The following is a 27,820-nucleotide window of genomic DNA, read 5'->3' as shown; positions in this document are numbered from 1 at the left end:
TAGGCTACCGGTATTTTGATACGGGTCTCTCTCTCTCTCTCTCTCTCTCTCTCTCTCTCTCTCTCTCTCTCTCTCTCTGTGCTTTAGAACGTAACCGCTTTGAAACAATCAGAAAATCACGTTTTATTTCTCTGATTCACCGGCTTTCTCGCTACTACCGCTCCCTCTCTTCATTCACTTTCTAGCTCACTCGACCATCTCTCTCTCTCTAGCTCGCTCGGCCATCTCTCTCTCTCTCTCTCTCGGGCTATTAATTGAAGTTATATGTATGTTACGTATGTTTTCAGTGCTGTGTTTTTGTGGGGAGGAACTGTGACTGTGAACTTTGTCGGGTGATAACGTTACATTGGCTGTATTTATAACATTATAGGTCGGCGTTAGCTTGCTAGCCAGTTTTCATATGTGAAAACAGCAATAGTTTCACCGTGAGGCTCAGCAATGTCGCTATCTGTTATCTGCAATAACGCTAACTGTTAGTGAACTACATGGAATATGTAACGTTATATGTATTCATCATTTCCTGAATGACTGTAGTTCACCTTGCTGTGTCATTACAGCTTACCGTTGTTTATTTCACCGTTACTGTAAATCAGCATTGTAGTTCACTGTACAAACGCCAGATCCATGCAGCGTAGCTAAGTTACAGCTAGCTGGCTAACCTTAGCATAGCTTTGTGTACAGTTAGATAAAGTTATTTGGCCGCCGCTGCCGCACACGGGAGAAGTTTGCCTTCAGGGCTTTCTGCCAGAAAGCCTTTCTGACAGAAATCCACGGTTATGGTTTGGGTAAGGGTTAGGGTTACCCTAAGGCTTTCTACCAGAAAGCCTTTCTGACAGAAATCCACGGTTATGGTTTGGGTAAGGGTTAGGGTTACCCTGAGGCTTTCTACCAGAAAGCCTTTCTGACAGAAATCCACGGTTATGGTTTAGGTAGGGGTTAGGGTTACCCTGAGGCTTTCTACCAGAAAGCCCTGAAGGCAAACTTGTCCCGTGTGCCGCTGCCTTGCATCGCTCTTGGCTAGTAGAAGGCAATCGTTATACACCTTTGCCTTGTAACGTTACATCATTTATTGTTGGCTAAAATCAACACTATTTGTCATAATAGCTACATAAATTAGTATCATGGATCACGTTAGCTGGTGAAGTGATTTGGCAAGCTAGCCAACTAACATATCCACTCAGAAAGTATTACGTTACGAGCGAGCGAGCTATAGAAGTAGTGAAGCTGAAGAGACGCCACGGGAGCGCGCATAACGTCACATCCGCTGGAATCTCCCGGAAAAAACGTCCCGAGTCCTTCACATAGAGTGTAGCTTTACACACTGTGACAGGCAACGGAGAAAGTCGGCTGAGGTCTCATTTTTTAAGTTACGTTACAACCCGTTCACACATTGGCAATAAAAAACGATTTATACATGTAAAAAGTTTGTAAAAGTTACATATAGAACCTTTAAATTCACTTTAAAAAGCTCTTAAAAAGTCTGAAATGTGTGTTTGTGAAACCTGCGACCGGCTGTTAATAAATGAGTCGTACAGCAAGTTTAATGCGGTTCAGCTGCAGCTGATGGTGTCGCATGTTCTACTGCACAGCTGCTGTACATGGAGCCGATGCAGATCGATCATAATACACCTTGATCGGGTCTGATCCTGATCTCTGGTATCGGCTATTGGTAACTGACAGGACTAACGGGGGCTGGGGACCGCAGAGGATTATCCACCGGATCTGTTCATCCCAATTTATTTTGACAACACTAAGGATGGAGAAAAGCAAATGAGCATTTTTACAATTACAGGTTTTATTGTGTTTTTTCACAACTTCTCGTTTGGTCCTGCAAAGAAAACTTGTGTATTACTTAGGGCTGGGCGATATGACCTCAAATTAATATCACTGTATTTTCCACTGTCTGGATGGTATCACAGTATTCAAAATGTAATAATTTAATATTTGATAATAAAATTAATACATGGGTTTTATCTTTATAATAGGGCTGAACGATTTTGAAAAAATGTCTAATTGCAATTATTTTGACTGATATTGCAATTGCGATATGATTTGCGATTGTCAATGGTTAACCGTTAATCGGTTAACCACCGAGAATATATTTGACCGGTTACACTTGTCGGGCTATAGGTTAATTTGCATACACACGCCGCTCAACTAAGTCTGAGCAGGGCTGCCAACTAGGGTTGGGTGATGTCTACCAAATTGGCATATGACGTCCACAGTGAAACATCACGATGGACGATGACGTCGTTGCACGGGGGGGGATTTTATAGACGAACAAGATGACGAACGTATATATACTTTATTTTATACTTTTTGCATGTATGTCGCCTATGTTGGATATTAATTACTATTACCTCCCTATAGCCTACTTTTCCTCCATATAGCCTATGCTTAAGCAACCTCATTAAGCAGATCATCTGATTATAAAAAATATTTTAAATACTAGTCATAGTGTTGTAACTGCATAACTGCAGCACTTCGCTTCATGTTTGGTAGCTGCAGTCCGACTCCTACCTTTTTGAAATTTCGGTTCCTAGGAGAGAACAGGAGAGTAGTCCTTGTGTCTGTCCGTCTCTGTTCATTTCAATTCATTTTCAATGAGAGCTGTCCGTTGTCCGGGCAACGCCGGGCAGCGCAACCCAGTTGAACTTTTTCTTGACGGATTCATCACCGCAAATCAGAGGCGTTTTTTTTAAAATAGCGTTTACGTTCCAAAACAACGCAACGGACAGAAATCTATCCGTTAGTATTTCTGTCTGTTTTTTGACGGATCAGTGTGGCCGGAGTTCACTCTGTAGGTGAGTTTGAATCCTCAGTTTTGAGATTAGGCTACAAATAAAGACTCACCCCCTGATTTACTAAGGCAGGCGCAAACCAGGTAGATTTAAAAATAAATTTTATGTCTGGCCTAAATTAAAACATGCTTTCACTGGGCGGCAAATAGTGTGATTAAATAAGCAGTTTTTCCTTTAGTCAATCAGGTGCAAGGAGCTATTATAATAATTAGAATAAACCCATCCTTCATTTTTGCCTCTCTGTCTGGGGCTTTAAATCACGATGTTGCGATGTAGAGGCTCAGGGGTCGATGACTGTCGTCCATCGGACCGACCCTACTGCCAACTCTCACGCATTGACCGTGACGCAGTTGACACTTTTCACACGCTCTCACGCCACAAGTCCATTTTCTCATGCAGTGAAAAACAAATTCATAACTGATAACTGCCCGCCGTGAAAAGAGACACTGACAGCAGGACAGACGAGACAGAGCAGCACAGAGTTATTCAGACCATCGGGGGAAAGTGAGAAATAAACACAAATGTATTATATTGTAATTTATTCCCATGCATGCTGCTCAGAGTCTCAGTCAGCGGCTCTTCTGCGTCTCTCCCTCTCCTCTCAGGCAGGATGAGAGTGAGTTGCTATGGTTACGGGGACGCTCTGTGTCTGTCGCTCTGAAACTTTCTCATGATTCCCAATAAAAGGTTTTTTAGGTTAGTATGCCTATGCAAGATCATGAATGTAAGCACCTCAATGCTGAAATCTAGTAATATAACATAATATAAGAAGCTCATCGAGCCAATGGAGCGCCGGACTAAAAGGAAAGTGCCACTTTCTTGTATTTCACGTCATCAAGTTTTTTCTTAAAAATTAACCGGTTAGTTACCGGTTAATTTCTAATTCCCTCAAACAGAGGGAATTAGAAATAAAGGCCTGTCTCTAATATAAGCCTGCTTCCAATAAAGGCCTGGCACCCTCTGCAGCTGAGGGAAATAAAGGCCAATATTAGAGGAAATACGGTACTCCAGTTGATGATCCGCTAATGCGACTGGAAGAAAAGGCCGTCCTGACCTGGAGTTCGGTTAAAGACTCTGGCCGAGGATGGTTTCAAGTCCCTCCGGGAATATACCCGAGTGGAGTCTACAGCCCTGTTAATGTTAAAGTCTGGCAGGTGAACGCAACCGAAGGGGAGTATATTTCTACCATCTTCCTTAATGGAGGGATCATCAAGTACGGTAAAAAGAGCAAAGATCCCTACCGGGCGGGAATTTCAGATGGACGTACCCGGGGCGTGTCTCACGTCTGTGAAGGGGGTGTCAAGAATCCGGACGTTTCGCCTGCCCCGAGTAGATCACAAGCATCCGATCCGCCAAAGAAACGCTCAAACCCGCCAAAGAAACGGAAGCTTACATCTACAGAGTCCGCTTACCAAGCAGAGCCAATGCGTAAGAGTCAGAGATTTGCCGACACCACAACCGGAGGAAGGTGGGCTAACCTGCTCCCACCAATTACTGGCTGCCATCGACAAGGAAAGGGGAGGCATGTTTTCTCCAGCGCCTTGGAGACCGGACGTGTTCAGGTGCAACGGGCAAGAGAAGAGAGCTTGGAAGAAAGGTGGAAAGAAATAAGTTGATTTACCTATTAAACTGCTTAGAAATAAGATATTAAAGGTAAAGTATATACTGATAAGATTAAGTTAATCACTGTGATTAATAGGTTGGAACATGCGGATGATTTTAAATAGGTAATAGGGTTGATGTTGATTTTAAACAATAATAAGGTCAAGTAATCAATTTAAGATGATGTTGAGACAAGGAGTCGATTTTAGTTGTTCATATAAGAAGTTAACGACTGTTACATTGAAAATCACTGTTGTATTAAGAATCAGTAATGTGTACGTGACAACTGTTGCCTTAAGAACACACCGGGCTCCTCGGTGACCTTTTCATGGTTGAGTAACAAGCAACTAACAAAAAGGGAAGTACCTTGAAATCCAGAGGGTGTGGGGACAGGTCATGATGACTTTGCAAAAGAACATTGGTACACTCTTTGGTAGGAAGTGTTTGGTGCTTCCAAAGCTTGCATTTCTCCATGAAAACGGAACACAAGGCCAAATAAGGTAATGATGACCTGATGTGACTTTGATGGGAGGAGAATAAGGTTAGAAACGGTATAAAAAGGCATGCAGAAATTGTACGGTACACAGTCGCCCATCGGGGACGGGCAATCCACGTCGCTTCGGCTGAAGGACTAGGACCTGATGAGAACTTCGCCTCACACCGAGAAAGCGGGACTTTGAGCCAGTGGAGAAACCGGTCGTCGTAACAAGTGAATTTCCGTCACAGCAGCACCGATCTAAAGGCAGTACGGATCAGACCGGATGTGTATTGGGAATCTCTGTCAGCCTCTGCCTGGTGCGGTCTGTGCTGTCCGACAGAAGAGAAGCAGCTGGTCCGTGAGCTGCAGCTGCTCAGCTGACGTCACACGACCTTATCACCATCCGCTGCTTCTCCTCCTTTTTCCACACAAAAAAATCTGTGTAAACGCAGCCTTAGCTTATAGAAACTGTAAGGAAAGTTTTAAACAACATAAAAATCCAATGAACAACATCTAAAATAAAGTCAAATGAGTCTCAAAGTTAGAAAAAGCTTCAGTCCGCCGTGTTTCAGTTTCAGCTGTCAGGCAGCAGCTTTGATGAACCAACACAACATTCAGCTTTGTTAAAAATACATAAATCATAAATTATTTCTTGTAGATTTTTGACCAACTTGGTGCAGACTGACTGGATGTGTTGTAATTTGCGTTGATATTTAGCAGCAGCCTGACGCCCGGCTTCCACCCCGCCAGGTCGACCTGGAGCTGCTTTCTGACAGAAGTGTCCCATAAGGCATTGCTTCCCTGTCCCACTGGCCCCGGTTGCCATGGTAGCTAACGAGGCTCATTAAAATCAGAGGCAAACAGGCGCAGCTGCGGAGCGCTGGACTCAAAACGGTCGAGGCTTTTACTGTGAAAGTCTGTCGGGACAGACGGCTTCTTTATATCTGCTGTGTTTTTTTCTCCTGATTCATCAACCTGTTACAAAGCTGTAGCCAGGTTCACAGCTTACAGGTTCAGCCGTCAGACTGTGAGGTTAGCAGTGAGCCGCAGTCTGTCAGGACTTTACAGAAAAACCTTCAGCAGCAATTCCAGCCTCCGGTCTTCCTGGAACCCTTTGGATCCACTTGACTCATCTGGATGCGTGCTGACTTGTCGATGTGAGCGTCTGTGAGCGGCCGTGCTCAAATTATTCCACTGATTTTCAACTTGATTGATGTCTAGGCTTTGGCCACTCAGGAACTTTCACGTTTGTTGCGAGGCTAGACTCCTCAAGTGCTGTCATGATTTCGGGCTTTCGGTTTATATCCGGATCCTTTTTTGTTTCGCCTGTGGTGAAAATGAATGGTCATGTTCATAAAATGGGTGAAATAATGTCAGTAGAAATTAGATATGATGAAGTTATTACATATTATAACACGTTACTGAATTTTCTAACAACCATGGTGTGGATGTGGTGTTCTCATGAAATGCTGAATGCTAAACTCTGTCTGGTGAGAGATTTCTTCTTTTTTCATCAGAACCAGTCTATGGGGAAATAAATATTCTTTTATTAATTCCTGACAAACTTTTTGTAGATCCTGTGGTTTTCAACAGACTACAGTAAATTAATATAAAAGCAGCAGAGTGAATGGAGGCACTTGTCAACACAGCTGTTTAGTTTTAGTTTAGTTTAGTTTCGGCTTTTAAATGTTTGTTTTTTTTAAATATGGGCAAAGCAAACATAATTTGGTTCCAGTACCTTATTTCCATTGTTTCATTACTAAAGCTAATGGAACTGGGTTGTTTTTGCCGGGACTATTGTTTAGGGCTGCAACTAACGGATTATTTTCATTGTCGATTAATCTGTTGATTATTTTCTCGATTAATCAATCAGTTGTTTGGTCTATAAAATGTCTCAAATGTCTTGTTTTGTCCACAACCCAAAGATATTCAGTTTACTGTCATAGAGGAGTAAAGAAACCAGAAAATATTCACATTTCATCATCAGAGAATCAGAGAATTTTGACTTATTTTTCTTCCAAAATTACTCAAACCGATTAATCGATTATCAAAATAGTTGGCGATTAATTTAATAGTTGACAACTAATCGATTAATCGTTGCAGCTCTATTATAGTTGAAAGTCGCGTGAGAAGTGGCGTGAAGACCGACAGTTATGGTGGTATACGTGATATCGCGTTGTTTGCACTGTTATGGTAATGAAGTTGAATTGAATATCAAAATGTTTGTTTCCTCGCATTTCCCAGGCAGGAAGTTTGAGATTTTGAGTGATTTGTTGCTTTTATCTCTGTATTACATCATGGTGAATAATTATTTTCAGAAAACAAAAGGGCAAGTATTTATTTTTGTGGTTTTGTTAAGGCTAGTTGGCTAGCAGAACAAGTTAGCCGGTACGGTCTGAGTCTGACCGCTGACCGCATCACACCGGGCACGAGAGGAGCGGACTCAACGTTAACGTTACTAACTTAACGTTACAGCTAATGTCCAGGAAAAAAACACAGACTGCCAAACATGACGGTGAGCTGCTCATCAGGAGTGTTGGCTAACAAGCGGCAGGACAGAGTCAGTCTGTCCACAGGCAGATGAACTTCATCCACTCTGTTATTCCCTGTCACTGATGTCAACAACTTATTGCAAAAACTAATAAAAAGCTTTACTACAAGGCACAGACAACTGATCCCTTTTCATTTCAACAAATTCACTTTGACTATAGAAAGCCTCACTTGTTACTCTGTTCTATTTTTGCCTTCTTCCTGTTTACCTTCTCACCACTAAAGCAGAGATAGACTGGAAGGCACTCGGAGAGCGCAGACCTCCGCCAAGGTTTGTGCTATTATCGCTTGTTCGTGAGTCGGATCCGGATCCGCTCCAAAAAGTTTCATGAAAATCGGGCCGGTAGTTTTTCCATAATCCTGCTAACAGACAAACAAACAAACAAACGGCACCGAAAACAAAACCTCCTTGGCAGAGGTAGTAAGTGTGATAGGTGTAAAGCACATCCACAGACACACAAAATCCTGTGATTTCAGATTGCTGTAAGGAAGTGACCGAGACTGTTGAGGAAAACAAATCATATTGGATTTATTTTCAGTGCTGGTGTGTTTGTTCCTCACTCTCCTGCAGACTTGGTGGAACGCCACTGGAGGAAAAGGAATGTGGTGGAATGTTTAAAGCCATTTTTCTCACTTTTTACTTTAGACACATAGAATAGAATAGAATAGAATAGAATATCTTTATTGTCATTGTACAACAAGATTAAGTTTGTGGCTTCCGTACTCGATGCAATAAAAGAACAATAAATAAGAAAAAAAATAAATAGCAATAAGGTAGCAATAAAGTAACGAACAGTATAAACGGTGTCCGGCAGCAGTAAATAGAACTACAGCTCAGATGTGCAAAGCAGCAACAAAACCAGTACAGTACGGGAATGTAGATATAGTCTTCATAAAACACAAAGTGGATGAATGTATTGATCCCTGAAAACTGAGGTTATTAACACAATATCCAGACAGTAGCACAGAATGAAGGAGAGTGGACCCCTGTGTGACTGTACAGCTTATTTGGTGGCAGAGTGCAGTGTGTGTGTGCATGTGAAGTCAGCTGTGGCAGACAGTATGGGGGCAGTCAGACAGTTTATGGGGAAAACTTGGTGACATAACAGATTAAAACACTCAAAATCAAAATATCACAAATTTAACATGTCAAATTTTCACAATGTGAAGGGTTTTTGCAGGCCAGCACACTGACAGTATATCACTACAGTGCAGAGGGCAGCACAGCACACTATTCTACCGGCTTCACTCCGTCTGCCTAGTGTTGTTTGCAGTTGGTTAATAATAATAATAATATATCACTTTTACTATTTTCTAATTCTCAGGAATATTTCAATGGGTTTAATTAAAAAGTAACTTAATTCTACTTACCCTTAACGTTTGTAGGGCAGCAGATGACCAGTTATCTGGTTACTGTTTACATTAATGATGCGCGGGTCAGGTTTTTTTCAACCCGCGACCGCCCGATCTGACACGTATCCTCCCGACCCATTTTCATACATAAAACAACGACCCGAAACCGATCCGCAACCCGAAAAAAAGATTCAGGAAGCCAGGTAAATTTCCAAAGACTCGTAATTAAGGCTGTACTTAATCCTGCACTGTGCAGTCAGTGTGCGCAGAATGTAATGTATGGATGGATGGATGGCGGGATAAACCAGCTGCAGATTGGAGAAGTTTATACCGTTAATTAAATTTTAATTTCATTGGAATTTAGTCTATAATTACATTGTGTGTGTACTCTGTGTGAAGCCCATTCGACCCGCAAAGTTGATGTGACCCATTACAGTCATTTAATAAAAATGGTTTTGCTTAAGAATCGTGAGAGAGAATCGTGATCTCGATTCTAAGCAAGAAAATGGAGATTCTCATTTTATCCAGAATCGTGCAGCCCCGTGTCCAATATGAAAATGCGAGAAAGTGTATTTATGAAGCGGTCTCAGTGGCAGGAGCTTCTTCTTTGTTGTTTCTTTCTGATTCCGTTTAACCGACCACTTCCTGTGTTTTCCCCGGCAGGACTAGCGACATGGCTGACGCGGCGAGAGGTCCCGTTGTCAGCCGGCCATCGGCCTTCGCCGCCGAGGAGCGGCGGGCGGTTCACTCCTGGTCGCGGATCTCGTCGGCGGGGCACAGCGTCCTGCTGGAGGCGCTGCAGATCCTCAGCCCCATGTCCCGCGACCTGTCCGACACCGAGGAGCTGGTCAGCTTCCTGCAGGAGCTGAGCGAGGAGGGCCACCGGCCCACGGTGCTGCGCAGCAAAGACGTTTACGGCTACCGCTCCTGCATGAGCCGCCCGCTGACCGAGGACATGCTGAAGCCGTCGGAGAAAACCTCCAGACCCACCGCCAAGAGGAGGGGGAGGAGGCCGCTGGCCAAGAAGAGGGAGGTGCACCCGTCCTGGAACGCCTCCGAGAGGAGCGGCCCCCGGATTCGGGGGGTCCGCCCCCCCGTGCCGCCGGCGGACCGTCGCGCCGTCGCCCGCGGCAGGACGCCCGTCCGGACCGAGGCGTCGCGGGCGCCGCAGGTGCCGCCGTGTCTCAGACTGACCAACATCGAAGGCGTGTCTGGCTGCCACACCGCCCGGCTGCAGATCCACACCGCCTGGGACTCCTCCGTAGAGCCGCCCCCCGCCGTCTTTTCACAACAGCAGCACCCTCCGACGCTTTCAGGAATACCGTCTCAGCCTTCTCAGAACGGCGGGGGGGCGCCCACCACAGCCGTGGCCTTGTTCAGCCAGAAGAGCCTGTCCTGCCCCGCCCGCCTGGACGGCGCCCTCATCGGAGACTCCGCGCCCGTCTTCTACTCGAACGGCCGGGCGTTCCCTCAGACTCACACCGAACTGACCAGCAACGGCTGGAGGGGCAACGGGCTCCACCCGCCCCGCCGGGGCCCCAAGGACGCCGAGCGACCGCCGAGCGACCCGACCGGACAGAGGAACGGCTGGAAGGACAAGAACGGTCTCAGGTGGAAGGTCATCAAGGTGGACGACTCGCGCTCGGTGGCCGAGGCTCGCAGGAAAGCCCAGAAGATCCTGCAGGTCAACCTGTCCCCCGTCATCCAGATCCAACCCTTCATGTTCAGAGACTTCAGACACCACAACAAGTGACCGTGCTCCCCTCCTTTAGCACATGTCGGTGTTTTACATCCGTAAGCCACTTCCTGGATCGGCCCGGCGCTCACAGCAGAAGTCATAAGTGTTTTTGTCATGCGGGTCGTACTGGAACCGGCCTCCGTCTGGCCGAAGGTTAACAGTGAAGAGAGATATTTTGGTTCTTGGTTAAGGCGGTAGGAAGTGAAAGGGATTGGAGGCTCTGAGGTAAGGTGATGCTTTTCCTAGCAGGCTGGGAAATGACCATCAGCCAGATGCTGGTAGATTCTGACTGTCTGGTAAGTTAGCCAAACCACCAGACACCAACCATCATCTGAAGGTCCTTTCTGTTCTGAACATCAAGTCGTCTGGTAGCTTGTGAAAGTTGCTGATGAATTTTGGGATGCACCGGCCATCACAGCTGGTGGGAAAAAAGTTAATCTCCTTTTCATTCCCAAACCACTTTGTCAGGTTTCCACCAGTCTGCTCTGTTGTAGCTAGCAGCGCTAAACTGATGCTTGGTTGAAGCAGCGGGCGTGGCTCCTGCTGCTGTTTGGACACTATTGAAAACATGTTCAAAGCATAGTGCTCTTCTGCTAAAAGATTAAAACATTTTTAACGTGCAGTGCTCTAAAACAGCCTCCCTTCCTTTGGGAATGAGGAGAAAATGAAGCGGAGGGAAGAGAGGATCCTGGTGGAAACCCAGACAAACCGGTTTCCAGATGAGCCGGCTGTGGTCGGTCCTTTCTCGGGTTTTATGGCCAAAAAGAAAAAAAAAAAAAGTTTGTTTTTGAGGAAGAAAAAAAAAAAAGCAAAAAGTTTCAGTTTGTCTTCCTTCTTTGTATTTTCTCTGCATTTCCACTGGAGATCAGAAAGGGTTAGCCTCTGGGATAGAACACAGCACAGGACAGGCAGCGCTGCGGCAGGGAATCGAACCCGCGGCGCACAGAGATCCGTACGAGGCCGAGTCGGCCGAACGACTCCGCCTTCACAAAGTGTTCCTTTATTTTAGTTTGTCCGCACGGAGACGACGGAGCGTCTGGTTTTAGAGCAGCTCGACTGTCGGGAGGTTTGACGTCTTACAGTGAGAACTTCCTCAGTCCGGTTCAGTATCCGGCACGGGGTTCGGTCTGAGGCGTTTCCTCCGGTTAAGAAACATCACAGCATGGGGTCAGGGAGGGAAACGCCCAGCAGCCTCATGCTGCTGAAGGTTTGCCGGTTTACTCCGCAGTAACCGACCATCGATCGGAGTCCTGGTCTAAAAGCTCTAATTGGCTGGTGAAATAAAACCCGTGGCCGGGGCACCGCAGGCCGTTCGTTTCCTTCCCGGTTTGCAGCACCGGCTGAAGTTTCAGTTCCAGCAGAACGGTGCGGTTCTACGGTGCGGTTCCCCCTCGTTCGGCTCGTTCCCCTCGACCGCCGGTTCTCCGGGAGATTCGCCCAACATAGCTCATTGACTTTTCTGTCTCCTCAGTTTCTCGGCTGTCGACGGAACAGTTACAGCTCAACTTCAAACCTGTGACGCTGATTCTGAAAAGCACTTTGAGACAGTTTGACAGTGCTTTATTGTAGCCTGTTTCTGAACACGAAAGTCTTTAATATTTTCTTATTTTCTGCCATTAAGTAGAATATCAGTTTTAAATTATCTTAAAATTTTTGGTTTTGTGTCATGAAGTAATTTCTGAGGTGGACTTGTTTTCCTACAGGTGCTAACTTTGCAGTGTTGGTGCTGACTTTAAATTGGCACAAGAATGTCATCATTTTTTCTTCTTTTTAGTTCATATTGGAATAGTTTGTTCCCAGCAGTTGAAAGCGGACTGATAGCGCTGCTGCCCCCTGCAGGTTGGGATGAGCGTGCCAAACTGCCTTGTGTGCTTTCCAAACCTTCAGAAATTCCTGTGTATTTTTGCTAAAATTGTTGTGTTGAGATATTTGGGCAAAACTGCATTCCAAGAAAAAAAACAAAAAAAAACAGAAAACAGGTCTTTTAATAGAATACATCACCGTTCAAGTTTCCGGTGCACTGGAGAAAGTATTCGGACAGTCGGCTAACTTCACAGCCAGATCTTCAGCTCTAAGCTAGAACTACCGAGTCAGGAACCAAAGTTGGTCTTGTATTTCAGAATCAAAAATAATTTAACAAAACATCCCAGGTTCATATCTCATTCCACATCTTGGTCTGTTCTCGCCCGCCTACAAACCCTTTTCTAGTTTTTCTTTCTGTTAGTCTGTTTGTGCAACACTTGTATAATATTGTATTTCCTACATGATCTTTCAAAAAAAAATTTTGCTCAATAAAACTGATCTGAAAAATGAATTTGTACGACTCTGTCCTCAACTTCAGATGTGTGTGATGTTTCAGAACCTGTTCTACAGGAGCGGTAAGGTTCTCTAATGCAGGTTCTGTTTTTACCATGTGATCAGATTGAAGCTCTAGAGGAGAGATGGAGCGGTGCCGTGGTTTTCAACTTGGGGATCCCAGATAATTTTGGGGGTTCACGAGATTATAGAAAAACAACATATTTCTACTATAGAGATTTATTATGTCTATTTTTTTAAAAATTCTTGTGAAATACTGATTTGTTTTCAGCCTCTATTAAAGTACAATTCCTGTTATTTTCAACCTTTTCCTAGTTTTTGCCATAATGACAATTGATTGTGTTGAAAATCAAATTACTTCACTGTGAGCTTTACAGGGAGTGCTGCTGTCCGACACACACACACACACACACACACACACACACACACACACACACACACACACACACAGCTGTAATCTCCAACAGTTGAATCCAGAAAGCGATTAAAACAGCGTGGGGTTTTTCTGCTGCAGACATCAGAAGAAGCGTTTTTTAAATTTAAAATCAACATAAACTACAGCAGATAAATCCCCATGAACTGAAATCCCGTTCCCTTTCCTCCCTTCTCTTTCATGGTGACATCATGCTGCACCAGGAGGTGTAAATAAAAAGTCCAACAAATAAAACATCACAGATTTTTAAACAGTCCCGCCCCTCCCATCCAATAAAACTGCCTTTCTCTCCCTAACTGATCTCCCATTGGTTTACACTTTTGAATGATCCCTCCCTGCGTTAAGTCCCGCCCCAACATCCTGTTTCAATAGGAAATGCATCAAATCCAGGAAATAAAGACGCTGTTTCATGGAGTCTTTAATCCTCAATTCAGTTCAGTGTGCTTTACTGGCATGACAGTTTACAAACAAACAAACAATATTGCCAAAGTATATAACAAGAAATGAATCAATTAACCAACGTTTCAGAAAATGAATCCCATCATTTGGAGTCTGCAGCGTTGCCTGGCAACAGATGCAGTTTCCAAACAGACTAATTAGGTCAATGCTGAACCAGTCCGGTTCAGATCCTGAGTCTCGATCCTCCACTCTTCAGGTTCTGTGGAGCGATTCAGAGAGTCTGGTGTTTCCCTCGTCAACGGCTTGTTCTCGCTCAGAGAAACAAACGAACCAATCGGTGCCTTTGTGGGCGGGACTAAAGTTTTAATTGTTAGTCTGACGGTTTTTCATTGGTGTTTCGGCAGAACAGATTTGTTGAAATCACCTCTCGTCTTTGCAAAGACGATATTTTTGTCAAAATGGAGCAACATTCTTATCCTGATGTTCAGACTGAACGTCCATCTGGTTCCACTCCATCATGCAGCTGAGATTTCCTCCTCGTTAGCTGTTTTCTGTGTGTGGGGGGGGTTGATTTCACTGAACCAGTCACTAGTGACCGATCACTAGTGACCGATTTATCTGAACCGATCACTAGTGACTGATCACTAGTGACCGACGTATCTGAACCAGTGTTAATTTCGTTGACGAATAATTTTCGTCATAGTTTTCGACATTTTTTCATTGACAAAAACGAGACAATAACTAAATAAAAAATAATTTATGATGACAAAAACTATGACTAAATGTATTGACACTTTCGTCAACGAATAAAAACGAGACGAAAACGTTAGGGAGAGACGAGTTGGAAAGAGATCCAAACAGAAGTAGTCTCTTTGTAGGTCTCTCTCTCTCTCTCTCTCTCTCTCTCTCTCTCTCTCTCTCGACCCGTCTGCCTCCCACTGCACAGATGGGCATGAGGGTTTTTTTTTTTTTCCCATGCCAAGAAGACAACTGTCTGAATTCCCAAAAAGAAGAACTAACAGTTATTAATGTTATTGGAGTACAGCTGGGTTTCCGAGATTAGCAGAATAAAGCTGCTAGTCAGTATCCACTGAGTGGACTGATTAACGTTTTTTGTTTTTTTTAAGATTTATTTTATGCTTTATTGATAGTGACAGTGTGAGAGAGAGAGACAGGGAGGTATGGGAGAGAGAGAGGGGAGGACATGCAGCAAATGACCGCAGGCCGGACTCGAACCCAGGTCGCTGCGGGAAGGACTGAGCCTGATGGTACGCACTCTACTCTGTGAGCCACCGGGGCGCCCCATGTTAACGTTTTAACTCTGACTCTGAATGTCTGGAGCAGAGGAGCTGAGCAGTAAAACAGAGCAGATAATGTCACAGAGTTACAGGCTGTGATGTCACGGAGTTACAGGCTGTGATGTCACAGAGTTACAGGCTGTGATGTCACAGAGTTACAGGCTGTGATGTCACAGAGTTACAGGCTGTGATGTCACAGAGTTACAGGCTGTGATGTCACAGAGTTACAGGCTGTGATGTCACAGAGTTACAGTGTTACAGGCTGTGATGTCACAGAGTTACAGGCTGTAATTTCCTGCTGTATCCTGTTACTGTTGCTGCTGTGAAGACCTTGTTTCCCTACAGGGATCAATAAAGTTTAATCTGATCTTAACAACTTCTCCTGATACTGACAGCAAATCTAGACCTGATTACTGACATTCAACCAATAAAAAAACATTCTCCTGGGGTTTAGCTCTTAGCGCCTGAACAACTGCTAATTAGAAATAAACCACTAATAATGACAATGAATCATGAGGAAAACTCAAGGAAATCACCAACCAGCTTCTCATAATACATGTAGCTGTAATGCTAACAGTGATAATAAACCTACACAAATGGCGATCAAATAATTCGCAAGAAAGACTCTAATCAGAAGCTCTGAGCTGATTGGTTCCCTCGCTCTGCCTGTTCTGTTCCACCTTCAGGAACGTTCCGTCGCAGAACAGCGGTCACACGGTCGGTCGGAACATTCTGGAACTCTGTTGAACATCCTAGAACACTGTAGAGCAAAGTCTACAAAAATTCTGCAACAATGTTCTAGAACATTGTTGGATTCTGGAACATTCTACAGTAGAACATTGTAGGATTCTGGACCATTCTACAGTAGAACATTGTAGAATTCTGGAACATTCTACAGTAGAACATTGTAGGATTCTGGACCGTTCCTCTGCACGCCATCACAGATAAAAATGCGTATGTAAAGTGTTACCTAAAGAACACTTGAGAACAGTTTTCCAGCCGGGATCCTCTACAGATTTCAGAGATATTCAATAATGAACTAAAGGCAATGACAGGTCCAGATTCACTTAGATTGTATAAAATCAGCACATTGTTTGTGCCTCAGTTGTTCGGCACGGCATTTGTCTCTTTTTCACTAAATTTCCAAAAACCGCACAAGCCAATATTCCTCTTCATCACCGACTGTAAGAACAAACGGCTTCAGCTTTACGAGACGGAACCTCTGAGCCCCAAAGCCTTTTTACAACCGGAGCGTTCTCCGACCTGATGTGAGGTTCTCCCGCTGCGTTCTGCAGCCGCTCGTCTTTTCCTCCTCCTTGGCTTCACCTCCACCTGATGCCTGCGATCTCTTTAATCCCGACTCCCAAATAATGAAAGCAAACTGAGCGCCGCGGCAGACAGAACCAAAGTGTTTTTAAAGTGACCTGCTGCACTCCGACTCGCTCTCCGGCGCCTCCTACAGGCCGCAGAGCTGACGACTCCTGACAATATTCACGACTTGCAATGATCTGCAGTGTATTGTTCAGCAGATCTTAATCTCATAATGACTTGCTCTCTCTTTGGTATCGGTGGCTGCGTACACACCGCCAGGACTCGGTGACAACCGAATTGATGAATGAGAGCGAATTTGCATCTGAGTGGAAGGACCAGACTGTCTGCAGGGTAACAGGAGTCACTCCACTCCTCGCGATGTTTGTAAAGAATGTCTGTTACCATAGTAACGTTTACTTCAGACCAATATGGCGGCTACCGTTGCCTGTGTTTTCAGTTTACTTGACACCAGTAACACCAGTAACCAGAGGGGTCAGTTAATCCATAACAACCTCCACTGACAGCGGCCTCATGTGGATCTTTTCCATCTCATGGACTTGATGCTTCTAACCGCAGCGTTTGGGCCGAGAGCTCAGAGCTGAAGGAACAACCTCAGTGTTCAGGAAACAGACTGGAGAGAAAACATGAGAACGTCTCACAACACTTAGCTCCGTCTGTTCAAAATGAGGATGATAAAGTTATGTAACGTAACGACCGGCTGTCCGGTCCGGTTCTGCTTCCGGTTCTGGTTCTGGTTCTGGTTCACACTGCTGGACTGACCGAATCCGCTCTCTGATTCAGTATCAATACCTGAATTTTCATGGAGTGACTCCAGTTGTGGAAAGCGGTTCTCTCTCCTTAACAACCGAACTGTGTGAACTGAACAGGCTTTAGCTCCAATGAGGAGCGACAGCTGTGTTTAGCTGCAGTGTGGACGGAGCCCAGTCTGTCCTTTTCTGCACAGCAGCCTGATCTCGTCTCGATCCGGTTCCCCAACATGAGCCGAACCCACATGAACCTCACAGCTGTGGAACCAGGTGAAGAGTTCTTGAACGTACCTGCAGCAAATCAAAGTCTTTATTCCTCCTTTCAAAGGATCTTAAATGATTTGGAGTTGGCGTTGCATTGTGTTAGTGAATTGGACAAAACCTCGATTTGCATGGCCTCACATACAAATAACTATTATGTGGACAAAATAAAGAGATTTCCATATAATTTCCATATGTATGAGCGTGAGCGTTTGGCAGCTTGGCTTCTGATTGGGTCGTTTTGGTGGAGCGGGGCGCTCTTCCCCGCGCAAAACCTGCACTGAATGTTGGCCGTCAGTGTTTTGGAAATTTACACAGAAAACCAAATGTGATTTTTATTTTTTTGACCCTTTGTTCTGGGCCTGACTGGGTTTGGCTGAACAGCAGCAGTCAGGCTCCATGTGGTTCAGACAGACAGCAGATCAGATCTGAACCTCCAGCAGTTTGAAATGAGTCTGTTGTGGCGGCATAAAGCCAGCCAGCCTCCAGCAGCTGAGGTCACGGTCTACGGTCTCCCCCACCCCACCCCCACTCCCTCTCCCCCCCCCCTTCTCCCTCCCCCACCCCCCCTCCCCCTTCAGCGTCGCTTTTCAGGCAAAACCGTTTCCAAGCTGCTCTGCTCCTGCAGCTCGGTCCTTTGTGTGTTGGGGGAAGGGAGAGCAGCAGAGAGACCGGCTGGACGTTCTCTCTGCTGCTGCATGCAACTGTCTTACCTCATTACAAATGTGGATTATCTAATATTAAATAGATTTTTCAAACCAAATCGTGAATAATGACATTATGGTTTGAATGTATGAACTGCTGTTTGCTGGTTTTCCAAAATATACGTTTTGTACACCGCTTTGGCAAAACTGTTTCTCAAGCCACTGAACTGAACTGAACTGAGACCCGACCGGCCAAACAAAACATTTGAAACTGAATTTTTCCCATTCAGACAGCCAAACAACAAACAGAAGTGAGGAACGCAGAGGTACAAACCAGACGGAGCGGCCAAAGGAAACGCAGACAGACCGGTTCACCGGTCGCTCCGGATGGTTCTGAGGCAAACAAAGTGTGAAAACGATCAGATCTGGGAACAAAGAAATGAAGGAATAATTCACTGTCGACACACCAGCATCACTTCAGTGTTTTATTGAAACAGCAGCAAGATTCCAGACAGTGAAATGACATAATGAGTCTTTGGCTTAACAGTTAAAGTCGCTATAAAACAAAAACCTGATTCTGATATTTCCACGTCATTCAAGCGAAAAAGGGGCGGGGACTACTGGCTTTGAGACCATCGGATCGGTTCCCTCACACAAGTCAAGCTCAATCGAGCACTGATTCGGAGTTTGAAAGGATTTATAATCCCATTTGACCTGTTGTTGAAAATCTTTTGATAGGATTGTTGTGGTTCTGATGGAGAATGCAGCCAGGGACACTGAAACTCTTTCATTTAGCCGACAGAAATTAGGTTTTTGCTTCCTGGAACAGAATATGGTTGCTAGGTGATATTGGTGATATATATATATACACTAAACTCTTCTTATTGGCTCAAAATGGATCCTGTCAGCTGATGTCAGTGCAGCTCTTGGTAACACTTAACTTCATTATCGTCCGCCGCGATGACATCAGGGTCGGCGCTGTGGATCGGCTTCTCAGACGCCGCCGATCGGATTTTTACGAAACGTCGGGGAACGAAGCTCACTGCTCCGTTCTCGCATGTTAAAATCCCACCGGTTGTCCTACAGGGGGCGCCGCAACGTCTGTTTACTTGTTGGATTTTACAGAAACTTGGGGGAGTGACGCATCTCACCGCAGCGTTTTCACATTTTCAAAATGACTGAGAGGAAACGAGTTAAAGCTCAAAACGAGAAGACACACTGATTGGTCCAGACGGTGGAAGACGTTTATTTTTGTTTATTGTTGCTTTGATAACCTGTGTATTAACCTATGGAAACGCATTTTAAGTGCCTATGTGATAATACTGTTAGTACAGCCGACTGTCCACAGTGTTCACAGCTGTCTCTCCTTCTCTTCCACACATTAAAACAGATTAAAGCCACTGTGAAGTTAAGTGTTACCCAGCTGTTTACTGGCAGCCATTTTGTATTTCTCCCAGAGAGAATTTGGTTTAATTAGACTGTTAATTGGTTTATTTATGGATACAGATGAACCTGAGTGAGGCCTAAACCGGACGACAGCTGGTTGTCGTAGCCACAGTCAGAACTCTGGTTCCACCGGTTCTGCTGGTGTTACTAGTCCAGCTCCAGGATCTTCGGAGGTTCTGCTGGCTCCGCTGGCTCCGCCCCCTGACCAGGCTCCGCCTCCTGACCCGGCTCCTGGAGGAAGGAGAGATGGTGACGTCAAACCAGGAAGTAGCAGAGAAATAAGAGCTGAGGGGGAAAGGTAGAAGGGATTTTCTGAAAAGTTGAGATTTGTGTTTTTTTGTGGAAAAAATATTGTTTTGATGGGATCGAAGTCCCATTCACAGCCATCTTCAGAAGACGAAGCCTTTCATCAATATTATCATTATATGCAATATCAGTATTAATATTTTATCATGTGTGTCATCGCTGTTAGCAGACCACTGCTGTGTTTGTTGTGTTCAATAAATATTTTTGGTGTAGAGTCACACCCGGAGCAACTGACTGGAGCCAATACTGTCTGTGGCTCCGAGGCATTAATCTGCTTTCTGTGTCAGTGTTCTGATGCAGATCGCTGCTTCATCACAGTGACGATTATCTTCACCGACTGACTCAGAGTCTCCAGTTGTTTTCTCTGCTGTTTGGAGCTGAATGAGCTGAGAGGTTTGGAGAAACTGATTTAACCCTCATCCTCCCTCTGGGGGACCGCAGACCCCACAGCTATACTTTTTGTTATATCTCACAGGTGCTTTATTCTATCATTCCAATTTTTCATGACTTTGTCAATCAATTTGTTCCTAATGACTTTCTGTTCTAATTAGTATTTTTTTTTTAAATACCAACGTATTGGGGTCCTGGGGGACCCCAGTCAAAAGCACCCAATTCCACCTATGCAGTTTTAATAGATGGAACTATTTATTGAGTTCATGTTTGCCATGGGTCCTAATTTAACGTCCCACACAGTATCGGGGGGGGGGGGGGCACAGACGCAGCAGACACAGATTTCCTCATGTGCTCTGTGACGACCCTAAATACTGCTCTTCCTAAGGTAAGATGATGTTCAAAGTTTTTTTTCAGATGACATTAATTACATAACTAATAATGTTTTGAGAACATTTTGCTATGATGGTTGTTTCTTACAGTAGTTTATTCTCGGGGTCCCCAGGGACCCAGTCGGTAGTCCTTGTATGTTAAATATGTTGGTAGGATGAGGGTTAAAAATATCTTTAAAACCTCATGCAGGTCCGTCATTACAGACACGTTTCTCAGCCGAGTTTTGTTCAAACCCGCAGAACTTTTATTTTAAATTTTAGTCCAGATCTCAAGGTTTCCAAAGACACCAAACATGTCAGGCTGAGCTACAGGGACATGTGGAGAAAATGAAGCACAAACATCTGGATTTTTTTTCCATTTGCTGTGATGTTGCAGCAGCTTGTTTGAATATTTCTCTCAGTCTCAGCAGCAGAGACACAAGCTGAGCAGACACTGAAGGACAGGAGGGAGAAACATGTCTAACTTTGAAGCTACTTAAGAGGAAATCTAAGGGGAAAGTCAGGGTGTGAGGGGTTAATGAGGCTGCAGGTAAAAACAGGTACAATTAACATTAAAGGGATGGAAAATGTAACAAATGGAGCAAAAAACTCCACACTGGAACTGTCCTGTAAGTCGCTGGTCGACTAAATGAGACACTTTGACAGACTGGATCCTCTAGACCAGTGGTTCCCAACCTGGGGGTCCCGACCCCCACTAGGGGGCGCCAAAGCTCTCTTGAATTTAAGGGTGTAAGAATTTTTATAAATATGTAAAATATACACGTCTCAGCATTTAATTCATTTCTGTGAAGAAAGAAGAAGAAGACAACTAAATGTAAGGGTTATTTTAGAAGTTTATTTAGTTAGAAAAAAATAAAGATATAAACTTTTTTTTAAAATCTCGCGAGGATAAGAGTGTGTGTAGACGTGAACACCAGCAGTATTCACAGAGCTAAGCTAGCAGAGCAAGCCGGCTAAATTACCTGGTCCTGTAAGTACATAAACATTTTTTAACTCTCATTAAAAGCCAGGCTGCTTGGACTATTAAAACGTACTGTATGTATGATAGTGAAATTAAAAGAAAATCATAATACAGACATAGAATTGTGTTCCTAAAAATATAAGGGAAAATCGTCTGATAGATTGCAATATCCACAGGAAATAATCTGTTCAGAATTTTATACAAATTGCTAATTTTACACAAACTTCCTGCAGGTATTAAGTTCACTATTTAGGTTCATTGTACAGTTAATTGTTCTGTGCGGTTATTGTTTTTTATGCAATGAATATAATGAAATGTACATAAAGATATTTCAAAAGAAGTAGGCTACTTTTTCCCCTTTTTTGTAACTGTATGTGGGGGGGGGGGGGGGGCGTCAGTGTATACAATGGTAAGATAGGGGCAGAGGTGGAAAGAGTACTGACAAATCCTTCTCAAGTACAAGTATTGTTACTTCAGTGTTACTCAAGTACAAGTAAAATTACTAGTTCAGGAAATTACTCAAGTAAGAGTAAAAAAGTAGCCTATTTAAAAGTACTCAAGTAAAAGTACATTTGCGTTACTTTAAAAATGTTTTATATTTTAATTATCCCGAAAACAAACGCCCATTGCTCCGAAAACACAAACTCTCCCTGCAGTCAGAAAGATTCATGGCCTGCAGTCAGTCGGCCCTGCTGCCTCCTAATGTTTCACACCTTGTTCACACTGAGTTTCTCAAACAAACAGAGGCACATGGCTAATTATTATGCAGAATGACGTCATCGGACCTTCCCGGGTGCAACGGAGGAAGCCGGCTGTCGGACCTCCCGGTCGGATATTTACTCTGACAATCCTGCTTCCCTGGTTGGGATTCTGCAGCGTTCCATGCAGCAGTGAGATCACGATGGTAGTGAGGCTTAATCCCCTAAGAAGAACAAGCTGCTCACGTTTTCTTCATGGAGCTCATGGTCTGATGTTTGGAGCAGAGTGGTGTAGTTGGTAAGTTACCGGACATCAGTTCCGACAGCCAGATATATACACAGATGCTCCCAATCAACCGGGGGAAAGAGGGTGTGAAACATTAGGAGGCAGGGCCTCCAATGGGACATTTTTCGGATTATTGGGGTTTCGGAATAACGGGCCGTCGGAACAATGGGCGGTCCCCAACACACACCTTGCTAATTATCTAGCCTAGCTAGCTGGATGGGTGTAGCCTGAGCTGCTAGCAGCAGCAATATCAGAATCAGATCCATCCATTTTGCTCTGGCTATCAGCCGTGTCAAATGAAACTGAGATTTCTGACCTAATGTGACGATGGGGATCGTTACAATGTTGTGGATCGTCTACGCCTGTCTAATTCAGTTGGCCAGTCTTGAGCGCAATTTAATTTCATTGGCCACTACACTAACGAGCCACCAGTTGCGCCCTAAATGCGGAAGTGATTCTGGACCCAATGCTACCGTGCTGTTTCATAGTGCGGTGTGCAAAACAAAAATCTGAATTTACTCAGTAACGGAATGTACATTTAAAAGTAGCGAAGTAGAATATCTATTATTTAAATTACTCGAGTAAGAGTAAAAGTATAGCATTATAAAAATACTTTAAAAAGTACAAATCCTCAAAAAAACTACTCAAGTACAGTAACGAGAGTACTTGTACTTCGTTACTTTACACCTGTGGATAGGGGTCCCTTAGCAAAAAGGTTGAGAATCCCTGCTCCATATGATGTGAGATGTGAAGGTGTGAGCCGGACTCACGCTGAAGGGCTGGGTGAAGGCTCGGGAGCCTTGGTACAGCGGGTTCGGGATGGACACCAGCGCCGGCTTGGCTCCGCCCCCCGGCGCCCCGTCCTCGTCCTCGTTCTGCCGCACAGAGACACCAGGAGCAGGACATGATGAACCTCCATATTTACACTACAGCCAACAGTTTGGACACACGCATTTTAATGTATTTGTACTATTATCCACATTTTAGAATAATAATAATAATAACAATAATAATAATAACTTTATTTATATAGCACTTTTCTTATCAGTTGTTACAAAGTGCTTAGACAAAGAGTAGAATAGAATAACAGTAAAGACTCAGAACTGTGAAATAACACAAATGGTGGTAACACTTTACAATAAGGGTCACTAAGTTAAGGGTTAGTTAATGCTTAATAAGCATTAACTAACCCTTAATTAACAGTTAACTAATGTGTCTGGTAATCATTTACTAATGGTGTTCATGTTAATTAAGGTATTAATTTATACATTATTTAATAGTCATCTTTATAAACTATTAAATAATGTATAAATTAATACCTTAGTTAACATGAACACCATTAGTAAATTACACATTAGTTAACTGTTAATTAAGGGTTAGTTAATGCTTATTAAGCATTAACTAACCCTTAACTTAGTGACCCTTATTGTAAAGAGTTACACAAATGGAATTATGCAGCGACCAAAAAAGTGTTAAACAAATCAAAACTATCTTATATTTTAGGTTCTTTGCCTTGATGGAAAGAAAAAGGCTTTGGAAAGAAATTCATACATAGGATCAACTTCAATATTTATATTTGACTAAGAAACTCATTTCAAGCCTTTAAGCAGAAGACTGAAGATCAGAATGAGACAGAACATTCAGTCAGGAGTCAGACTGGCTGTTCTGTTTGTTCCTTGTCCTGCTGATTATTAGAATGTATTTCTGTAAATATTGTAAATATTGTTTTCTCTTCTTGTTTTGTTTCAGTAAATATTGTAAATAATGTAAGTAATGTGCGGCCATCTTGTTTTGTGTGTGTGGAAGGGGCTTTTATTTTCTTTTTGTGTTTTTTCCTTTTTGCCTTGGGGAAAAAAAAAAAAAAAAAAAAAGTGAAACCAGATCTCATTGGACCCTGAGACGGCCGCCATGGAAGGCTTGTTCATGTTGTCATGGAGACGAGCATCGATGTCAGCCGGCTGATGCGTTGCCATGGAGAAGGCATCGTTTGGCTGCACATCCTGAGCCTCATTTCCTGTCCAAACAGGAAACAGAGCTCATCTCCATGACAACGCTTTCAGACATGATGTAAATCTTTTTCTTCTCCTTCTTCTTCTCCTTCTTCTTCTCCCTCTTCTCCTTGTTCTTCTCCTTCTTCTTCTCCTCCTTCCTTGAATCAATCAGGGAACTTCTAGAGACGAGAACATTTGAACTCCACTGTTCCATTCAGTCTTTGCTCTCAGATTTTGTCCCTGCTGGCCACCGTACTCTCTCTCTCTCTCTTTTTTCATATGGAGGAGCTCTGTCTGTCTCTCTGTCTGTCTCTCTCTCTCTCTCTCTCTCTCTCTCTCTCTCTCTCTCTCTCTCTCTCTCTCTCTCTCTCTCTCTCTCTCTCTCTCTCTCTCTCTCTCTCTCTCTCTCTCTCTCTCTCTCTCTCTCTCTCTCTCTCTCTCTCTCTCTCTCTGACCGTCAGCCAATCAAAGCAAAACCACGGCTCTGTACCAGGCTCCTGATTGGCTGCTCTACACACAGCGGGGTCTGAACTTCCTGGATGTTAAACCGGATCCTGTTTCAGTGAGTCAGCAGCTTAAGTTCAAAGTTAAAGTTGTCACAATCCTGGCTCCTGATTGGCCGACAGCAGCGGCTCCTCTAATTCAAACGAGGTGAACCTGCTGAGTGGACGCTTTCAGTTCAAATGCTGCAAACTGGATCCTGATTGGACGGATTTCAGTCATTCTTCAGTGAGGGAGCCAATCAGGAGTGAGTCCAGCTGTGTGTGTGTGTGTGTGTGTGTGTGTGTGTGTGTGTCTCACCCTGAAGTAGTGGAAGCGGAAGGCGTCGGTTCTGTGTCTGAACACGTAGCAGCCGAGGCCGGCCAACACACACAGCAGCAACACACACACCAAGATGGCCGACACCGTGCCGCTGGAGTGGGCGTGGCCACGGGAGGCATGATGGGAGATCTGGAGAGAACAGGTGGAACACACACACACACACACACACACACACACACATATTACTACACATATAAACACATTCCACTGACTTCCATTCATTTATCATCCAACTTCAAACCCCTTGATCGTCACCACCAGGTGTCGGAAACACACACACACACACACACACACACACACAACACACACAACTTTATCAGGCCAACTCTAATAACCATGGCAACAGCTACAGTCTGCTGCATCGTCACCATGGAGACGGGACTGTGCTTCCACTTCCAACAGCAGCTTTATTTCCCCGGAGGACGATACAAGTTCAACAAATTAAATGAATCATTGAGGTTAAACATCCAATCAGAAGCCTCCGCCCCGTCCTGACCTGAAAGTCCCACAGTTAAATATACAGGCAATTGTGCCTGTTATGTTGAGTGTCCAGAAATAACTGGTAATAACATGAGAAGTGTCTGAGTGAAGAGCTGTAAGACCCACATCACTGTGGCTTTTCAACCCAGCACAGTCCAGCTGAGTCTCCTCCAGGTCTGCAGCTCTGCCTGCATGACCCTGACACGCATCACTGCTGTCCTTTCATTATAATAATAATAATAATAATAAACCTTATTTATATAGCACAATTCATGCATAAAATGCAACACAAAGTGCTTAACATAAAAGCAGATAATCATAACATTTATGATAAAATAATAAAAACAAGGAAAAATAAATAAATGAATAAAATACAATTAAATTAAAATAGCAGAATAAGGTAAAATAAAACAACCATCAGGTAAAAAACACTTCAGGAGAAAGCAGTGGTAAAGAGATGTGTCTTAAGATTTCATTTGAAAGTGTCAACAGTAAAACTCCTGAGACTTTCAGGCAGACTTCCTCTCCATCTGCCTTTTAGTTCTGACCTGAGGAACAATCAGGAGGTTTGAGTCAGAGGATCTAAGGGACCTAGTGGGCACATACAGTGTGTGTTAACCATGTCAGACAGATAAGACGGGGCAAAGCCATTCAGTGATTTAAAAACCAGTAAAATAATTTTAAAATTAATTCTGTAACACACAGGTAACCGATGTAAAGATTTTAAGATTGGAGTAATGTGTGCTGTCTGTCTGGTTTTCATCAGAACACAGGCTGCTGAGTTCTGTATGAGCTGAAACTGACTAACAGCTTCCTTAGACTCCAGACAGAAGAGCGTTACAATAATCCAGCCTGCTGGAGATAAAAGCAAGTATTAACTTTTCTGTGTCTGTCTGGGAGAGAAACGGTCTGACTCTGGCAATATTCCTTAAATGATAGAAGGACACTTTAGTCACGTTTCTAATGTGACATTCACAACAATAACACCAAGGTTTTTGACCTGTTCCTTGGTGTTTAGTGCGGATAATTTTAGGTGGTCAGACAGTTTTTCTCTCTCAGCTTTTGCTCCAAAAACTAGGATCTGAGTTTTGTCTTGATTTAGCTGTAAGAAGTTCTGAGTCATCCACAGACTTATGTCAGAGAGGCGTGTAATCAAGTCATTGATAGAACTGTAATCATTTGAGCTTACAGAGATATATAGCTGGGTATCATCTGCGTATATATATATATATATATATATATATATATATATATATATATACGGTGATGATGTTGTGATGTATGTATATATGTATATATATATTTAGATCTAGTTCACTCAGTTTTGTATATGCATAGTTGTCTACATACTGCAGATTGCACAGGCTCTTTCTTTCTTTCCCAGTCTCTGCCAGGACTGGTTTTTATCTTTGTTTATTCCTATTTGTTTTAGTCTCTTATCATGCTTTTTCTGAATTTTTTATCTGTACCTTCCTATCCTGTAATGTACACGTTGGAACTATCTATCTATCTATCTATCTATCTATCTATCTATCTATCTATCTATCTATCTATCTATCTATCTATCTGTTATAGACTACCCAAAAGTATAGCTAAATTGTTAAGTTTAGCTTCACATTGACAACTTTAAAATGCTGCTTACATGGGGACAGTTTGCATAATGAGTACGTTTACTTTGATACTCTAAGTACATTTTGCTGCCAATACTTATGTACTTTTACTTAAGTAAGATTTTGAATGCAGGACTTTTACTTGTAATGGAGTATCTTTACATTGTTGTATTGCTACTTTTACTGAAGAAAAGATCTCAGTACTTCTTCCACCACTGCTTTTAATCAATTGGAACGTCCTTAGTGATGGCGGCTCATTTTTGGATGCCGGGTCAGCGGGGAGATGAGGAGAGGAGAGGACGCATTGTGGAACAAATGGAACGCACCCATGGTGAGAAGCGGCAGGACGGCCTGAAGGCTGCAGGACAGCATTAGCCATGCTAGCTACATCACGCTCTGTGCCATTTACAATAAAACATGTTAATCGTTTAAAGGAAAGAGAACTGAAAGCTTCAGCTCAGTCTCCATGGCGACTCACCGGCGGGGG

At 43.6% G+C, this 27,820-nt stretch overlaps 2 protein-coding genes across 2 annotated transcripts in view; one reads left to right on the top strand and one right to left on the bottom strand.

Annotated features, from left to right (window-relative positions):
• ccdc71 (coiled-coil domain containing 71) overlaps positions 1-12,836 on the top strand; it is a 39,837-nt gene extending 27,001 nt beyond the window's left edge. Inside the window, exon 2 of the mRNA XM_071537259.1 lies at positions 9,448-12,836. Within this exon, the coding sequence (XP_071393360.1) occupies positions 9,458-10,537 (1,080 nt within the window). The 5' untranslated portion in view covers positions 9,448-9,457 and the 3' untranslated portion in view covers positions 10,538-12,836. The remainder of the gene's footprint in view (positions 1-9,447) is intronic.
• Positions 12,837-18,320: 5,484 nt separating this feature from the next.
• The window catches only part of LOC139659045 (stabilin-1-like), a 24,334-nt gene continuing 14,834 nt past the window's right edge, over positions 18,321-27,820 (bottom strand). Inside the window, exons 15-18 of the mRNA XM_071537258.1 lie at positions 27,812-27,820; positions 25,223-25,372; positions 23,201-23,305; positions 18,321-19,628 (exon numbers count right to left, since the gene is read on the bottom strand). The exon at positions 27,812-27,820 is cut by the window's right edge and continues 96 nt beyond it. Coding sequence (XP_071393359.1) covers positions 19,545-19,628; positions 23,201-23,305; positions 25,223-25,372; positions 27,812-27,820 — 348 coding nt within the window. The 3' untranslated portion in view covers positions 18,321-19,544. The remainder of the gene's footprint in view (positions 19,629-23,200; positions 23,306-25,222; positions 25,373-27,811) is intronic.

Source organism: Centroberyx affinis, unplaced genomic scaffold, assembly GCF_046629955.1.
Source record: "Centroberyx affinis isolate AG114_WGS23_722 - 3 ecotype Tasmania unplaced genomic scaffold, CSIRO-AGI_Caff_v1 ptg002999l_1, whole genome shotgun sequence".
In the NCBI taxonomy this organism is placed as follows: Eukaryota; Metazoa; Chordata; class Actinopteri; order Beryciformes; family Berycidae; genus Centroberyx; species Centroberyx affinis.
This window is presented reverse-complemented; position numbering and strand designations above follow the sequence as displayed.